Genomic DNA, 18522 nt, shown 5'->3' with positions numbered 1-18522 from the left:
CATGGAGAGATTTTCTTTTGGGTAGTTAACAGAAAATGCAAAACAAACCAAACAAAAACAGAACTCCAAACCACCTCCTTCATATCATCTGTTTCTTTAAGATTCTTAGATGAAGCAGTCAACTGTAATTCCTTTTTTAAAGACATCTTGCTGACCCAAACAAACAAACAAAAAAAGTTACCTTGAGGCAATATTCCAGCCTGACTGGAATAGGACAGTAGGACTCTCTGTTGCTGGTGATAAAGACATCCTCAGCCCCTGCAAGAAACTCTCTCCAGCTAAAAGGACATTTTAAACTAGAAATTAACCCGTTAGCCTCTTGTTTGTCTCAGTGAAGCGTAGATTTCAAAAGCAGGACCAGCTATTTAGATTTGATCTCCCTAGGTGTTGGCCATTTCCTTTAGTCACTGCTTTGTCTTTCTTTCAAACCCATGCAAATGAATAGTCCAGACCAAGTGAGTATGACTTTGATATGGCACTGATGATCTTATAAAAATTCAGAGAATGCCAGAGGGAGGCTTTTAGTAGCAGTATTAACATGACTGCATTGAGACAAAAGTCATATTTTCTTTTTTCTGTTTTCCTACTTAATCATGTACTATAATGCGCATCTGTTCTCAGCTGCGCAGTGTCGTGCGTGCAGGTTGTAGTACATGGCTGAGTTATTATTAAACTGGAAGCCTGGCCTTGAACCATTTGCACAGAGACTTTCGAAGCCTTTCGAAGGCTGTTCTCTCCAGTGCCTTGGCACCCTTCGCCTCCGAGGGAATCCCAGCTGGCTGCTGCTGGGGCCATCCCTGCTGGCTGTCCCTTGCTGCTCTGGTGGCCTCTGCAGGCCAGGAGAGACTGGAACAGTTTGAAAGAGTCGCTGCAGTTTTTGCTGAAACACGAGAGGATGACGAGCAGAAAATAAGATTGATGGAGTGAAGCCGCGTTATTTCCTAATAAATGCCTTGCCGTATAAAATATTAAAAATGATCGTAATGTCCGATGTGCCTTCACTTTCCTGTATGATGGAAGCCTTTGCTTTTGAAAATTCCTGTGTTTTCCTAAGCACAGTGCAAGCTTCTGTACCACAGTTGATTTTCCACCCACACACACACTGCCCCTTGGCAAAAGACTGTGGATTCAAGGTCAGAGTTTTAATCTTATTTGCGTAATAAGTTATTTCCATCTTGTGTTAGGAGGGTCCCTGGTGGCTTTTAAGCCTGTTGTATTGCATAACTTTCAGATTCTTTGGTGGTGACTGTAAAAACAGAATGAGATCAAAAAACGTTATTTGAAAATGAAATTATTAGAATGACAAACTTGATAGTTTTCCTTAATTTACAAAAGCCAGAGTACAAGCCTTCTTTACAAAGGAGATTACTGATCCTATCAGATATATGGAAAAACGATTTCAAAATGTAAGTTACTCTAGACATGATTTTTATACTGTAGAACAGTGTTCGATGTTTACTGAGTGGGTGATACTGAATATTGGTGTCAGGCTATTAGAAAAAAACCCCAACAACCCATCTGTGTTTTCATGATATGTAGTAACTGAAAACTTTTTGGAGTTTTCCTATTTACTGTACTGGACTTTATGTAAAAGCTATAATTTTAGCAGACTTCCATAAACAATAAAAGAGGAATGGACATTTGTGACTAAGATAAGCTCACATGTGATAGCATGGTAGGATGGAATTGGATGGCTTCCAAGGCAAATAATTTTGACAGTCATAGCAGTCCTTCAAAGCAGCCAAATATGTTTGTATCATTTAGTAACGAGTGGAAAAGTTCTCTACCTGCTTCCAGGCAGCTGACAAAGAACTGTTCAATTTCTTTAGCAAAATTCAAGATATAATTTATGTATCAGGAATTTTGACATACCTTGTCTGTGAAGAGGATATTCACCTTTTCAGCTTTTGAAAGCTAGTTCACATGTCATTCAGTTAGGCTTTAGAAACCAGGGCTGCACATGAAGCTCAGGGAGCAAGAGATTTGAGGTGCCTGCATCTAGAAGCCTCATTTAAAAGGTTTAAGTGCTCCCCTTTTTATCATAGTGCTCTAAGTAGAGTTTCTGCATAATTTAAATGTGTTACGAAATTAGTCAGTCGCTGGAATGAGGTTGGAAACACACGAGAAAAGCTGCTGGTTCTCTGGGTTGTCTCCTGGCAAAGGGAGGGAGCTCTTCTCACCTTTGAAGACTTGAGTTCCCATTAGCACAGCTGCCTCATTTATTTCACCTAGATAAAATGCATGGTGCATGCCATACCGTTAGAGCAAACAGGAATGAGGAGGTAGTGGAAAAAATATCAAAGCATTTAGACATCTTTAGAGAGGCACATATGGAAAAGTAATAAGGGCACGCAGAAGGATAACACGCTTTAAGAGAGAAAACACATATCAAATGGAAGTATCATTCATGGAGGTTTTTGTATTCCTTAAATATTGCATTTCTGATTCTCTATTTTGGTGATAGAGAAGACAAAACTGCAGTTTTACATAGACACACTGAGTGTTAGGATGCTTACGGCTGCCACCTTCACTTTCTCTACAAGTGGACTTCCATGTCGGAGCAACAAAATTTCTATTTGCACTTCTGTAAGCACAACATGTACTTTGTATGTGCTTCTTAGGAGCAGAAAGAAAAACCTATATTTATCACCAGAATAATGAAATAAGTAAAGCAGGCTTGCTTAAATAGTGCAAGTTTAAAGAAATATGTTAATAAGGAAAGGGCTTCCCTAAAACTCTTATGTATTTGGAAGAGGAATGAGAGGAAAGGTTTGTATGAGGAAATAATCCAAAAATCATTACCTTCTATCCACGGCTATGGCTCTGTGGTCTTTATTCTGCTGCCAGCAGCTGACGTTGAATGTCTGCCGTGCTGCTTCGTACCCTGCATAGGGTCACTTTGCATCTCTAGGCCTGTGAGCAATGGAAAGGAAGAACGTATCGTTTAATGTCAAAACGGAATTTCTTTTCTGAAAGTATTTCTTTTGCCCCCTCTCACAGATGCTTTGACCAGGCAAATGTAGGTCACTCAGTTGGCAGGTCTACAATTAACCTTCAAAGGGACAATTCAGTTGTGTTATTTCCTTAACCAATTTAAGCATCATTAGCTGCATGTTCTGAGTTTTTTGACCTGTTTTACTCAGTTCCAGTGTGCAGAGGTGCACAAATGTGTGATTGCTGGACCTTCAGGTTCAGGAAGGCATTATTTTCTCAAGTTCTGAGGCTTTATATTTATTGGCATGGGTGTTCGCTTTTCTTAATATTTGGAATGAAACCCAGCTCAAGTACTTAGCCATCCCGCCTTTCGTTATTTCTCCAATAGAATGAAAATGTGATGCATTCTACCCCAAACCCAATATGGTTATAGAAGCTCATTGGGGGTTGGTGTGTGTGCAGGAGGAAGGCAGAGGGAGAAGGATTTGGTCCTTTTCTGAGGTTAAATTTTCCAGAAATCTAAAAGTAGAAATCAAAGAATTCATTTTGATAGCACTTGGGGGATTTTAAGCCATATGAGAGAGATGTTTATTTTCCTTCTGAATAAAATTCCAAACAGGTTCTAATAGCAGTAAAGACCTCTTGAAGTATTTCCTGGCAAAAGGAATAGCTAGCTGGGGTGATTGTGGCCTCAGGATGACTTTGTGCTATCCTGCCTCTCATCTGGTTATTAATCCCCCTGATATTCTCTAGGTCTCACTTATTATTACCTAATTAGTATCAGTTTTTATTATGCTACTGTGAGCACGCTTTGCATGGTATTACCAAAAATGCAAACCTAAAGTGATACTACAGTTGCAAGCCACCTGAGAAGCTTTCTTAATCTTACTGCTGAACATTTCAACCCTTCCTTGAGTGGGCTGGCTGGAGGATGGGAGGGGAAGCGAGAGCCCTGCGAGCGTTCCGTCAGGTGTGAGACTGCGTTTTACCGATGAATTACTGCCTGGTCAGTAAGGGGTAGAAACACAACAAACCTGCCATCGCAGTGGTAATGCATCTCAGTGGTTATGTGGTTACTTGCGTTGAATTTCTGCTGTTTTACCTGCCAATTGCATGGTTACATGATTCATTCAAACCTTAAAGATGAAGCTAAGGGGAAAAACTCGTAGACTTGTAACTAAATTTCCTGGGATCAGAGGTGTTATTCAACTTACAGGAAAAGAGACTATAGTATGTGGGTCCAAATTTTGGAATCCTATCTCAGTGTCGAAAAGTGACATAAATGAGGTTATATAGCACTTGCTGGGAGATCAGCAAAAGCCAATATAGTAAGTTATTGTACCAGGCTTATTGCAGCTGTGGTAGACTGGGGTATTATTGGTGAGGATGCAAAATTTGGTTTAAGATAGTCCACATTTATCTCTCTTACATTAATCCAATTAATGAAACCTGTTCCCAAGAGGCAGCTTACTTAATAACCTTATTCATTAATTCTACACTGTCAGAAAAATGTAAATATTTCTTGCCCCTAATATAATATAGAGATTAGAGAAGCAGCGCTCCATTTTCCTACAGAAGATGCACTTTTTTAGGCATAGTTGGTTACTTGGTGTCCTCTAGCAGTTGAAGTTTTTGTCGAATATGCTCATAATGGTTTTAATACTTATATGCATATACGATACATGGGAAGTAGTGAATATCCACAAATCATGCTGTGATTACCAAAGTTACTAGAAAAGTTAGCTCCATTGTTTTGGTTACCTTGATAATGAGAATCAGTAAAATGAAGTGAATGCCTGCACTGACTTAATTGCCATGAAATGTGCTGATGTAGTGTGAATAACATGCTATAATTTGTGATGGCTCCGCTTTCCGATGTGTGATATACTCTCAAAAGGTGTGGTTTAACTCTCATGACCAAACGTTTGACAAAGATAACTGCTCGCTGCTTTAAGGCTGTTTTCTGGGTCAGTGAGCAGATAGGCATGCATTTTCATAACATAAAACAGAGTCAAAGGGCTCCCTTCTTTCATTTGTGTTTAAATGATTTTCTCCAGATTGATTTAGAGCTGGTGAAAAGTGAGTCTGTGGAATGCAGAGCTGCACAGGGCTGTGGTACAGTACTGAGAGGCGACACACAGTGGCTTTTCATGTGAATCAACCAGACTGCTGAGAGCTCTCCCTTTTAGGTAGATGGAAATATGTTCCCAGAATCAGTAAATAATTCATTTTTGTTTAGCAGATTCTTTCACAAGAATAATTTTTAAGTACTGTGAGGTATAAACTTGATAGCAGTTATGACCAGGATAAGACAGTTTATTTTGTGACTTAAGAAAAGTGCACCAAGAATGCGTGGTAGACAGTCTTTTTAACATAAACCTTGTTATCTGTGTACCTAAGTTAAAAAATATGAAAGAAAACTAAAAGCAGTAGGAGGGCTGGAAAGTAAATGATTGAATAGGACAGTTGTGGGCCACTTAAAGTTTTGAATTATGGAGGAAATGCCAGGGATTAAAAATGTGTATCTGAAATTATTTTAAGGATACTATTTTAGGTGTAATAAAAATAATAAAGTACGTTTAAAAATATATACCCATACCTATCCTGTTAACAGAAACGTATGTAATTAGGACCTGTTTTTTCCATTTGACGTTGAAGTTCTGTGTTTGCAAAGACTTCTTGGTCTCCATTTATTTTTTTCTTAATTACATTTTAAATATTGGAGTGATATTTCAATAACTTCATTGCTGCCAGGAATAGCGAGTAAGTCTCAGTTCTTCAGAAACAAAAGCAAGGCAACTCTATGTAAATGGATACTGTCCTTTAGAAGGTATCAATTACAGTAATGTAATGCTGCTAAATAGGTATTTTGCTATGATCTAAAATATTAGGTTAAATCTTGGTATGCTTATCCACAGAAATAGATTTAATTAAGTTAGAATATCCATAATTGATTTAGTTAAAGAGGATTTGGCCTACTAACTTAAGCATGTGTATAGTCCCGTTAAAACCATGATGGGTAGTAGGTCTTAAATTTAAGCTAAAGAGCTTTGATAAGAATCATGGGGATTGAGCTCCTTTAGAACTAAGTTTCTAGTGGGAATGAAAGAAATGCACTTTTGGAGCGTTTTTTTAATAGAGATGAACAACTGCAATGCAAAACCACAAATCAGTATAATTTAAAATGCATTTTGCAGTGCTACGTAATGTGGAATATTGTTTGGGAAATAAGGCTATAAATCATATTTATACTCTTTCTTCTTTTCTCCCGCTTTTATCTTGCACATAGAACCTCTGTTTTTGATGATAGATCGCTGTTAAGTTCAGCTTGAGTAGTGCTGGCTGTGGATTGACTGTTGTGTTGACAGGACAAAAATCCAGCCAACAACACTTTGGAGATTAGATTATAGGCAACTGCTTAATTCCCAACTGAGAATAGGCGAGAGTCTGGGTAATGCTTGGGTCCTGGGCACCCAGAGCAGCATCAAGCTACATGTGCAGTTAGACCAGGCTCACTGATAAGATGATTTACTCAGCATATTGGAAGACTTATTTGTTAATTCCAGGACAGGATTCCTGGTAAAGCAAGTCTCTGAAGATTTTGAAAAAAAAAAAAAAAGCTTCAAACTTGAGCAAACTCTCAACAAAATTAAAAGAAAGTGCTAAGCATTGGTTTGACGTCTGTCCAAATGCTCCATGATGAGATTCTGTTGTCTTTCGTTATGGTGTGTGTTGTGGCTGGGCATGCAGGGAAGAAAACTCTCTTCTTCGCTCGTGGAATAATTTCTGCCAATAGACAAGAGAAAAATTTGCAGAAAAAAATATCACAAAGCCTGCAATTCTTGTGCAGTTTTTCCTCCACATCCCTGGTGAAATTGGTGGCTGAAGGCTGTTACCTTCCCAGAACGTTACATTTCTCCTTGAGAAACAGTGTGAAAAGTTGTGAATTGAAAATTAGAGAAATGGGCAGTTTCTTTGGGTTCATTCTAAGAAAACATTCCAACAGTAGGACAAGAAGTCTTCTGTGGTGTCATAAATGAGAGTTTTTGCTAATGTTCGACCTTGCAGTTTTTCATTTACAAGAGAAGAAGTATTTTGATACTAGGAGATAAGTTGAATGAAATACTGCAGAGCTCGTGTAAAATACATCATTTATTCTGTCTGACATCAGAAGAGAAAGAAAAGGAGTTATGCTTCAGCTGGAAGTGAGCCAGAGAACCTCCGTTTAGAGAACAGCGGGGGAAACGTAAGGAGCAAGAAAGTGATGAAAAAAGGAAAAAAATGAAAAAGGTGTGTTGGAGAGAGGCTTTGTAAAGAGCACTTAAGAGAGCAGATGGAGGCCCAGGAAATCTGTAATCTTACTTGTGTATTTTAAAGACGCTGAATATCCTTGGTTCAAAGAAGGTTTCTATTCAATATAAATAACCAGCCCACCAGCTCCGAAAGTACTTCATTCTTAGTGATCCTCAAGAACACTTGAGGTTCAAAGCATTGTTTTTAGCATAAACTCTATGAGGCAGTGATAATGCATTTATTTGCTGACCAAGGCACACGTATGCTTATGGCTAAAATTAGAAAAAGCTACTACAACTGAATTCCTTCATGTCATTCAGCGTGCTGTGAGGGGCCAGTTCTCACTATTCTCAGCTCCCTGATCCTCAGCACAAGAGAGACTGTTAATAGTTAGACCAATAAGAACACTAGCTAACAATAATTATTTTAAAATGTTTGCTACAATCCTTACACTAATAGAACAAAACCTGATTTTCAAACTTGTCTGGGCAAATGTATTTTTGAATTCAAGAATATATTTAGGTTGGCTTACGTTTAAAGGGGCCCATCGTTTTTGTTATCAAAGTGCTAAACAGATTTATCTGAACAATTAGGAAGGTGTGTGTGCTTCTGAGAATTATGCCCAAAGAAAGAAGGTTGCCAGATGTGCATTAAACAGCTGTTATGCCTCTACTTGAGATGAACACAGTAGATGAGAGATGTCTACTGGCTATGGTCTGACATGAAACACTTAATGCAGCTACTTACTTTTCAACATTCGTTTTTCTGTTAAGCAGTAATTTGCCTTGAGATTATAATTGTTTGTGGTGGCATTTTTTCCTCTTTGCTTGTCCCTAGTACATGCAATCTTCATCCTAACTGACTGCAAATATTGCTGAATACTTCTTTTCTTATTATTATTTTCTCTGTCTCTTCTTCAGTCCAGTAAAGAACTGAACAATTTTTTTTTTTTTTATTAAGTGTTTATTTGATATACCAGGTGGTTTAGCCAGAGAGCCTAACAGGTGATGGAGCTGGTGAGATTTACTTACCCTTGCCTTTTTGATACTTCTTCCTTTCTGTGGCTTCTAATTCTTGAAGTGGTATTTAGGGCCTTTCCCCATCCAAAGTATTGTAGGCAGTTGTTGATTGATATCTTTTTATTAGAAGCAATAAAATAAAAGGCTTGGCCTACATTAAATAGTTTTATTAAAGTGAGTGGATCAGGAGTGGCAGAAATCTGACTGACATAAAGATATGCAGCTGAAAGACCTCGTTTAAAATAAACTGGCCTAGCATATGAGAAGCCAGGGAGCATGTTCTCTCTCTGAGCTGATCTGGCTGATCTGAGAGGAGGAACTTATCTCTAACTGGAACAGATGTAGGATGTGAACGTAGGTCTCCCCAGTCCTAAGTTGTCTTTGCACATCCAAGGACTGTATGGGCCCTGGGATGGAAGTGCACCTGACAAACCTATCACATTTCCAACTATGAACGTTAATTTACAGGCAATGGAAAATTAACATGACTGTTCTGCTAATACAGTCATATTTGGCACAGCTGAAAAAGGGAGTGCTTTTGAGAAGATTGATGTAGAAGGGAATTGGTAACTTCCTGAACGGCCCAAGCATGTGCAAAAAGAGCGCTGGATTTATACAAGTGAGAAACACTGAGTAATCCTGCAGAATAAAGTCCCAAGTTTCTGTTTCCTGTCACCTGTTTTTCAAACATTTGGTGTTTTCTCCTTTCTGGGACTTGGGCTTCTTTTGATTTTTAACTATTTATTGTACAGTTGAATGAGCAGTAAAGTGCTAATTAACAGGTTCAGTTGTGAGCGTGATAATGCTGGTATCTCAGTGCCAGTGGTTGACTTTTCATACTTTTTGGAGTTCAACCCTGCAATCATTCTCATAATTGGTGCTCCAACTTATGGCTATAATACCTAAGTAAATTCATCTATAAACAGTATCTGCTCTGCAGGGACTGTGTTTATCAGAAGGAACCTAAGCATTATTCATTACTGCTGTTTTCATACAGGCTATGTGAAGAATTTGTATTGACGCAGTCATAATCTTGATATGTCAGTGCAGTGCAGCATGTTGCAGGTTTTGGAAATATATTAGAATCCTTTCTAAATACAGCAATTTTAGGAATTGTGCTGGTGGAAGGAATATGGGGTTCTATTCTGCTGCCAGACTCTTGTAATTATTTCTATTACTGCTGGGGAACCATGGACTTGCAAAGACAGAATCTAACACCCTGCTGGAAAAGCTTTGTCAAAGTTGTCTAAAACTCAGATGTTGCTCAAACTGGATTTTCAGAGTTTGTCTGAGGGTTGTTGACTGTGGCTCATACACTCAGCCTCACTCCTGTAGCTACACGTACTCAACATCCTATTCAAACGCTCTTCTTAACCATTGCTACCTTAAGAAGGGTGACTGTGTTGGTTTTCAGCATACCTGGACATGTAAAGTCTAATGTTGCAAAATCTCACTCTAGCTGAGGTCTGGCTAAGTAGGGACAAGGCTTAAGGGTGTGCTGTCACTTGCTACTTCTTCTTTCCTCTTTTACTTGTTGCATTAAATGAGAGTGCATCTTGATTCTGACCTGGGACATGATAGTGTGCATTATAAAAAGACCAATAAGGAGGAGCTTCCAAGCCATACAGTGAGGAGGGATGAGTTATGTAGCTTATAATGAATATAGATAATCATATTGAATCGCAGGTAAGAAAACAGGAACTGCTGGCAACTGGAAACTCTCAAGAAGCCATCAGGGCTTGACCTACTTCCATCTCCTACCAGCAGATAAAAGCTGGGTTGATTTAGCATAAAGCAAACAGTGTCAGCAAGGTTAGTTTAATTCTGATTATTAAGTTAATGGAAGTTTTTGTCTGATTTTCCTCCCCCTTTCATTTCCCTGATTCCCCTTTCCCCATTGTTTTCTTATTGTGTATGGACTTACATAACACTCTCTCCCTCATTGCTGCATGATATCGTAAATTCTGCCTGACACTCCCCAAGAATTGTTAATTATCACTGAGCTATTTTTACAAGCTTCTTTATTACATTGCAACAAACTGCATTCCTAATTTATAAGGATGCTGCCAAGTGTGAATGAAAGATGCTTTAAGGCAAAACAGACAGTATTCAGAATAGTTTCAATCCAGGCAATATTGGTTCAAGTGAAAGCATGAACACTGATAAAGATGTTAATAATTAGAAGTTGTGTGTTACATTTTGTTTCCAGAAGTTTGTTTGTTGAAAGAAATGTGATGTTCCCAGCTACAAAAAGTTAACCTTCCATTTCAGAGGAAGTGTGTTCCCGTGAAAATTCCAGGTCATAATTACTGCATAACCTGAGCAAACTGAAGCTTGTATTCAGTGGTACATGGCAATGTCTTGGGATATTCCGGCCCTAACTGTTACGGGGGAAGAGGTAAAGGAGGGGACTCACCCCTGATGAGCTTGATGCAACCACAGGCATGTCATCATAAGGGTGCTGGAATCTGAGGCTACCAGAAATGGTGCCTCATTTCTTCATCAGTGGGGACACTTCCAAGTTACAGTGGAGAAAAAGAAGCCAAGATGAGACAGAAACTAACAGTAAGAATGTTGTTTTTGCTTTTGCTTCTTAGGCACTGTTGTTGTATGTTTGCTGCAGCGATCAACCATTTTACAAGAAAAAGGTCCGGCTTCCCTCAAAATAAAGTTTTTCTAATTTTTGCAAATAATTTGATGAGATGCCAGCAGCTTTTGGACACTTACTACCTTCAACCATGGGTCTTCCTTTCAGTTACTAATCATTCTGTGTTTAAGACTACTATATGCCCATTTCATCATTTTTTCCAGGCTGAAGAGTCATAGTTTATGTCACCATTTCTTGCACGTCCTTTGGTTCTTTTCAGTTCTGATTCATGACCCTGAATTGGAGATAAACAGTCAAACATCAGCCTCATTTTTGACCTTTTGCGTGATGTCTCCTAGTTTGCCAGGCAGCCATTCTTCCGGGTGGGTTGGATGATATATCTAGAGGTTCCTCTCTGGAAGAGTCTAGTGTTTGTTGCTGCAAAGAATTTGGCATTCAGGAGGGTGGGACAGAGGCATATTCCTACCATTCCACTGGTCCGCACATGGCTTACTGCTCAATTATTAGCAGCTTTGTCTTCCTGTCAGCGAGAAGTGCAAGCAACCTGACTGTAGATGAGAAATTCCAAAGGCTAGTTTCAGTAGACCTGCCACCCTCTGTCCACCCCTGTGAACACCACCCCATGCAGTCTGTGTTCCCTGCAGTGAAGCAGTAACTTTCTCAATACCAGGAGCCATGGCCAAGGTTCGTATCTTGGACACTTCAAATTTGGTGTGTTCAGGTTGAGAAGAAAACCACTGTCTGTAAGAATCATGAAAGACGGGAGCAAGTAAAAATAAGGACTTGTGTCTGTTTTCAAGATGAACCAATTTTCTCCAAAAATATAAGTTGCTTCTTGAGAATCATGAAACCAAAATGGTTTCAGAGTGCAAAATATGAATAGAAATCTCAAGAAATATTTTTTGTTTGTTTTGCTCTCGCTCAGAAATGAAGAGTTATGTTAAAAATTAAAAATAGCAGCAACATAGGGGGAATCAATTTATTTGCCCATTTAAAAAAAACAAAACCAACACAAAATTATGCTCATTTAAATCAAGTTGGTTTCGATCTTGACTTCTGAAACAATTAAATTTGTAGTCTCTCTTTCTTTCCTCTCCTATCCACTTACAGGAACCTTTTTTTCTCCCTCGCTTAATGCCAAACCCCATTATACCACTTTTCTCTACTGTAACTACCAAAACCCCACCTCAACAATGACCACGGTCACAGAGCAGATTAACGGGTATAAACAGCTCAAGAGTGCTGGTCACTTATCTGCCAGGGTAAATCAACACTCTTGTTCACACATCCTTGAGCCAGGAAGATTGATTAAAAGCCCCATGTGGCCATAGGGCTAGAATGTTAAGTAAAGGACTTCCAAGGTTCCCACGTAAGAGAAGTCTTGAGAGAATATAAGACTTGGGAAGAAAACAAACACAAGAAAAAACAAACTCAAAGAAAAGTCTCTTTGATCTGGTTGCTGTCTGACATCTGTAACACTTCAGTTTCTAGAAAATAAGTATGTCAATTTATAACCTCTGGTTTTCATTGCAGTTCAAGTCTATTTTATATATATTAAAAAATATAAATACGTTTTATGGACAGAAAGAGAATATGACCTTCTTTTAATGGTGTCTCCGTTCCTGAGCTGCAAAGGTTACCTAAACCAGCTGTATTCCTACATTGGTCGGAACTAGAAGAAACTTTTTTTGCCTACTTTTCTAATGCAGCAGTCTGAAGAATATCAAGGCCTGATGCGATGTTGAGCTGTACAGGATGGCAAGAAAAGCAAATGCAAATGAGCATATTGCTTGCAGATAAAGTTCTAGGATTAACCCTCTTGGATGGTGTGACCCAAATCTGGTATTATTCATTTTATAATTTCTCACTTGTAATTTGGAGCTGAGTTTCTAGACTGAGAAAGTCTAGAATTGTATTGCTGTGAGAGTGCAGAGGATGAAACTACCCTCCAGGGAGTACCAGCTGTTTGAGAGTGCTGGTAGAGATGTAATATGGCCCAAACCGCAGGGTCTTCAGTGGGTGAGAAGAGATCTGTGTGCAAGAGAGCAGACCTGAAACTTCTGTGATTAGTGCTGGGGGCTGCCAAGCTCTTGTGTAATGTTTTACTAAGGTACACTGAAAGGTGGGCTTTTATCCTGGCAACAAACCAGGGGCTCATGTCTTATTAATTAAATGTTTTGATAATCCTCGCTTTGTATATTAAAAAAAAACCACAAAAGTGTAAATCTCCTGGCCAAAGAAGAGAAAATTAACTGTGTACCATCATAATAATAGTATTTTCCTGCATTTGTCATCTTTTCCAGAGGTCTTTCAGTAATATTTTGATGTTCCTTATCCTTTTTTTTTGTTTCCATTCTTATTTCTTAAGTAGCAAATGAAGCAGAACCACAGGAGGCCTTTTAAATGGATGCAAAATGTTTAATGATCTTTGCCATACTGAATTCAAATTTTCTTCTGTCGTTAATCAAATCCACAGTAGGGATTTCCTGCTGTTATGTATCTCAGGCTCCTCAGAGACATGGTTATGAATTTTACAAATATATAGCTTTGATTCTCTGAATTTCCATTTTAAAGGAGAGTCCTAGGGATTAAAAGAACAACAACCACCTCCCCTAAACTGCTGCTTTATACCACACCTAACCATTTGCCTTTGCTGGTTGACACTGACTGCCCACATGACTCTCAACCGAAGAGGGGCCAGGATTTAGTTCAACCAGTAGACTTCTTCAGAGATTCCCAAGACACCAAGCAAGACTACAGTTTGTACATATTTTCTATAAAATGGATTGAAATTTCTGGTTACCTGTTGCTTTGGAGCAAATAACTTTGAAAAATAACAAGTCATATGAGTATCTAACCGCTGCTTCACTTATGAATTCAGTAACTGTTTTCTCTTTCTTTCTCTGTTTTTAGAAGCAGAAACAGAAATCCTATTGGTCCAGGAAAGTATGGATATGGAAAAGTGCCATACATCTTACCTTTACAAACTGATACTGGTCAACAGCCTCAGAAACTTCGGAGGCAGCGACAGTCATCAAGGAACCACGTATTTCATCAGAGTCCAAGCATCATGAACGCTTACAGCCAGGCAGCTAGTCCTTCCCTTCAACATGGGAATCTTTATCAAGAAGAAAGTGGGGCTCAGGCTGGACATCAAGTGCTGGGACCCTCAGTTTATCAGTCATCGTCGTTCCCTGTATCGCAGAGCCTGTTTCACAGCAGTGACTCCAGCCACCTCGGGTCTGTGTCACACCAGTCAGTCCAGGGCCAGCCCCAGCCCCAAAGGGCTGCGGCAATTGTGTGCATTGGCGCCTACAAGCAATATAAACTCTGCAACACAAATGTAAGTCTGGTTTCCTCTATATTTAATTTCTTGGACAGCTGTTGGTTTTCCCTAGGTTGCTCAATGCTCACATAGTCAAGAAGTGAAGTTGAGCATTTTTATTTTTGTTAATTTAATGAAATTTTTTGTGAACTTATTTTAAAGTGTCTCGGGGAATACTGAAAGTAGATGCATAATGTTATAATTACCTAATACCATACCTTCAAGGATTTTAAGCAGTCACTAAACCTACCAATGTGTACAATTCCAATTTGACAGGGGGAGAAACTGAGTCACAGACAAGTTTAATATTTTTTCATGTAAGAAATGGAAAAATGGAGCTGGGGTACAGCACGTTATGAAGGCTCCCTATTTCTCAATCCCGAAAGATAAGCCTGTCCTTTTGGGAGTGCAGTCATGCTCTAAATAGCATGTAGAGGCAGCACCCAGTAGCCTGGATCCCTCAGTCTCTTCCCAGGGTGCTGTGTGCATTCTGTGACAGGCGCTGCTTTTACCAGCATTCAAGCTGTACATGCTTTGATTTTGGCGTCCTAGTTTATTGGAGAGAAAATCTGTTCTGTGTTAATTTTTAAATAAAACTTACTCTGTTATTACTCCATTCAAAACCATTTGGGTGGGTGTAGCTCCGTGCTCCGGGGCAGTCTGCCATTCTATGTGGGAGGCTGGTGGGGTTTTGCTGTTTCTCCCCACAAGCAATTTTCATCCTGCTAAAAATTTCAGTTTCTGGCTGTGTCACTTCAGTATTTCCTAAAGTATCTCTTCCTAATATTTGCATCTTATTTGGGCTACTAATCTGACAATGTCACAAACTTGAAGAAGCTCATATTTGAATATGAGAAACAGGGTGCCAAGAGTGTTCTCAATATGTTGACACAACAGGCCGTATTTTTCTGGGTGGATGCACATCTGATTCTCCTGCCTCTTAGAAATCCTGTTTCGTTTAGTGGAAGCCTGCATAGTGGAGATGTAGAAACAGAACATATGATCCGGGTAACAAAAACACGACCTAAGCAAATTAGATGAGTGCCTTTTTGCCTCTTAGTATAGCAGTTACTACATTTGCTTCATTTATTTATGAATGAAGTCCATTGATGGAGACTAGAGCAGTTGATTGAAGAGACCTACTGTCAAGAAAGTTTCAGTGTATTTGTCTGAAATGGAAAACATGAAAGGGCTAGTCTGAGCCTCTGAGAACAGTCTCTGGTACCAATTGCTCTTTTGAAAAACACTTTCTGTTTTTTGAAGGAAATGGGAAATGAACTTAGTGCAGGGCATTAATTTGGAAAGTTTTCTGTGCTGAATTTGCTCACTGGTGTCCAAGTGACACACAAATGCCCCAGTGTGTATTTCATCCCTTACTGCACCAAGGCAAAAAGTTGGACAGTATTCTGCCTGACTTAAGAAATATAACAAAATCGTTTCCAGGAAAGATCTCTTTTCAGAGAAGGGGTGAGAGGTGAGGAAGTTAGAAGTGCGGTGGAAGAAAGAAGCAATCCCAGATGGCTGAGGTACGGAGGAGGGTTTATAGAGGAAATTTGTTGCGGATGACAAGTGAGCTGGAGAGAAGAGGGCTGGGAGTTCGTGAATTAGACAGTGGCAAGACACGCAGGTCAGTGTGATGAGTGGTCTGGGCATTGGCAAATTTCTTTTGATAGTAAGGGAACAGGTGTGAAAATACTTTCATGTTAATTTTAGCAACTGTTGTTTAAACAGAACACTTCAATAGATGAAGAGGAAAAAATAGGTGAGCATACTGTTGCTGCATCTTTGCCATTGTTGCATATATAAATGCAGTTATTGACAAACCATCATTTATATTACAGGAGACCTTTAATAACCAAGAAAAATTGTAGATGACACAGCTCCTCCTCGGCATGGAACTCCACATAGTGCTATTCTTTATTTAGTAACATTTCTATTACCCTCAGAGAAGCTGTAATTGCTATCCAGGGTTATTTTTTCTCCCTAGAATGTGGTAATTAATATAATTATAAAAAAGAAGTTGCTAAGAATAGTTTTAGTATAAAGGCCAGGATGAGAACAAAACAAGGCCGATATTGTTTTGCTTTGTTTGCTTCTTCTTCCTGATTAAATGCTTCTGCACGTGGGCTTTAATTTAATTTATCGGCAGTGACATGTACCAGTGGTCTTGCCAGAATGCAGAGAACAGTATCCTTTTCTTTCTTTTTCTTTTTTTTTTTTTTTTTTTTTTTTTAAAATCTTCCTGGAGCATATTAAAAATGGAAATCTCATTTATTGAGAGGAAAGTGTTCTGCTAACGGTTATCGTGGTGTTTGGCCACTCCCTCTACAGTTTCTCTTAAGGGCAGTTAATTAATAACAAATTAAGTCAATCTGCCTTGGTCCATTAGGTCATTTCCTCATTATTGTATATTTATTGTTTTTTCATTAATAGCTGAACTCATTTTGCGTGATTGACAGCTTGATTCAGAAAAGCTAAACTTGCAGGTTTTGGTTAGGGAGAACCTCGGAAGTGCTTGTGTTTGCTCAAGTGTTTCTGCGGGTCGTTAAACCTATTTTCTTATTGTACAAGTGGCTTCCCCTCTTCAGCACCTTGCGTGTGGCAGCAGGAACCGGGCAGCAAACCTCTGTCCTTCACACACACAGCGCTGATGGGTCTTCCCCAAACCATGAGCTTTTCACAAGGCAGTGAGGTTCTTCAAATGTAGCCTGCCTTCCTCCAAACTGGGGGAGTGATGAGTAAATCTTCCTTACTCCCCCCTGCATTAAAGGAAAGAGAATTGTAGGGGTGTGGGGGGGAATTAGAATTTGAATGCAAATTTCTTTGTGGTGTTTGTCGCTGGAAAAAAGGAAGCAACTCAAATGGAACATTTGTTTGCTGAGCACTTTTTGTTATTCGCTGTCTCAAGCATTGCCAAGTCACTCCTCTTCCGTGAGTGGCTGAATGTGTGAGAGTGTATTTGTTAATTAAGTGCAGGCTGAGGGTTGCTTGGGCAGTGTAGAAGAAGCTTTCAGGGTTCTGGACATCCAAGTATACTTGTTTTGCAGTGTATATTTGGTGATACAGAGTGCCCCTTTTTAAAGTCAGTTTTATCTGATTTATTTTATGTTTTGTAAGACATACAGTGAATTATGGCTTACTGGTAAAGAAATTAATTCTTAGTATGTCTCTAGTTAATATGCAGAGACCTTATTGCAGCCTTTCAGTACTTAAAGGGGGCTTATACGAAAGACGGAGAGAGACTTTTCACCGGGGCCTGTAGTGTCAGGACAAGGGGCAACCATTTTAAACTAGAAGAAGGTAGGTTTAGATTGAATATAAGGTTGGAATCCTTTACTGTGAGGGTGGCGAAACACTCACGCAGATTGCCCAGAGAGGTGGTAGATGGCCCGTTCCTGGAAACATTCAAGGTCAGGTTCAACAGGGCTTTGAGCAACCTGGTCTAGTGGGAAGTGTCCCTGCTCAGGGCAGGGGGGTTGGAACTAGATGACCTTTATAGGTCCCTTCCAACCCGAACCATTCTGTGATTCTATGTTGTCCTTGGTGGTGAGTTCAGGCCAGAAGGCCCCACTTACCCTGACAACCTGTTACCTCTCCTCTTCTGCACTTCCCGCTTTCCAAATTGCACCAATATAGGCGAGTCTGAAGTCACATAGCGATAATGACCGCCTAAATGCTCTGCTTAGAAAACCTGTAAAATAGGGCCCGTTTTGGTGATTCCATTACAGTATAGCAAGCAGTACGAAAAAATAGGCAGAGAAGAAAATAGGCAATACAAAATGAATGTAAAATCTAAAAATCTGAACTGTCTTTAGCTATGGACTGAGGTATGGTTTTGACCAAATTTATACCTTTACTTGTATATGAATTTGCAAAAACTAAGCTAAGCTGTATGAAAGACTAATTGCTGAGAGCTCAGTGAGATATTTATGGATGAAGTTTTCCTGAGCTTGTCCAGTTTCATCCACAGTTGCTAGCTTGCCCCTTGGTGCATATGGATTACTATCATGTCTCCAGTTAGACTGTGTTGCCTTTCCCAGTATTTTATGTGACTGCTACTTAGCAAGTTAGTTGTGTTTTGGAGAAGCATCTAAATAGGATTAGAAAACAATGATTACTTTTACTTTCTGTAGCACAGCTATGGAAAATCCAGCTTTTGGTTCTAAATTAGAGTTCTCTACTTGGATCTGTGCTCCTGTGTGCAAGAGCACTTGAGAATGGCACCTTAGCAGGTACAGCAAAGTTTCTGGAAAGACAGTTCTGGAAATGGAAAGAAGCTTTAAGGTTGAAAAGAGGAGGTAAAGGGCTCAGGGCCAATCCCCAGCTCTAGCTGATGGGGTAAA

At 39.4% G+C, this 18522-nt stretch overlaps 1 protein-coding gene across 1 annotated transcript in view; it reads left to right on the top strand.

Moving 5' to 3' along the window:
• THSD4 (thrombospondin type 1 domain containing 4) overlaps positions 1-18522 on the top strand; it is a 283017-nt gene that overhangs the window by 20159 nt on the left and 244336 nt on the right. The window contains exon 4 of the mRNA XM_074156071.1: positions 13768-14197. Coding sequence (XP_074012172.1) covers positions 13768-14197 — 430 coding nt within the window. The remainder of the gene's footprint in view (positions 1-13767; positions 14198-18522) is intronic.

The sequence above is a fragment of the Numenius arquata genome, chromosome 11, assembly GCF_964106895.1.
Source record: "Numenius arquata chromosome 11, bNumArq3.hap1.1, whole genome shotgun sequence".
NCBI classification, from domain to species: domain Eukaryota; kingdom Metazoa; phylum Chordata; class Aves; order Charadriiformes; family Scolopacidae; genus Numenius; species Numenius arquata.
The sequence above is the reverse complement of the archived record's forward strand: the minus strand, read 5'-3'. Positions and strand labels throughout refer to the sequence as shown.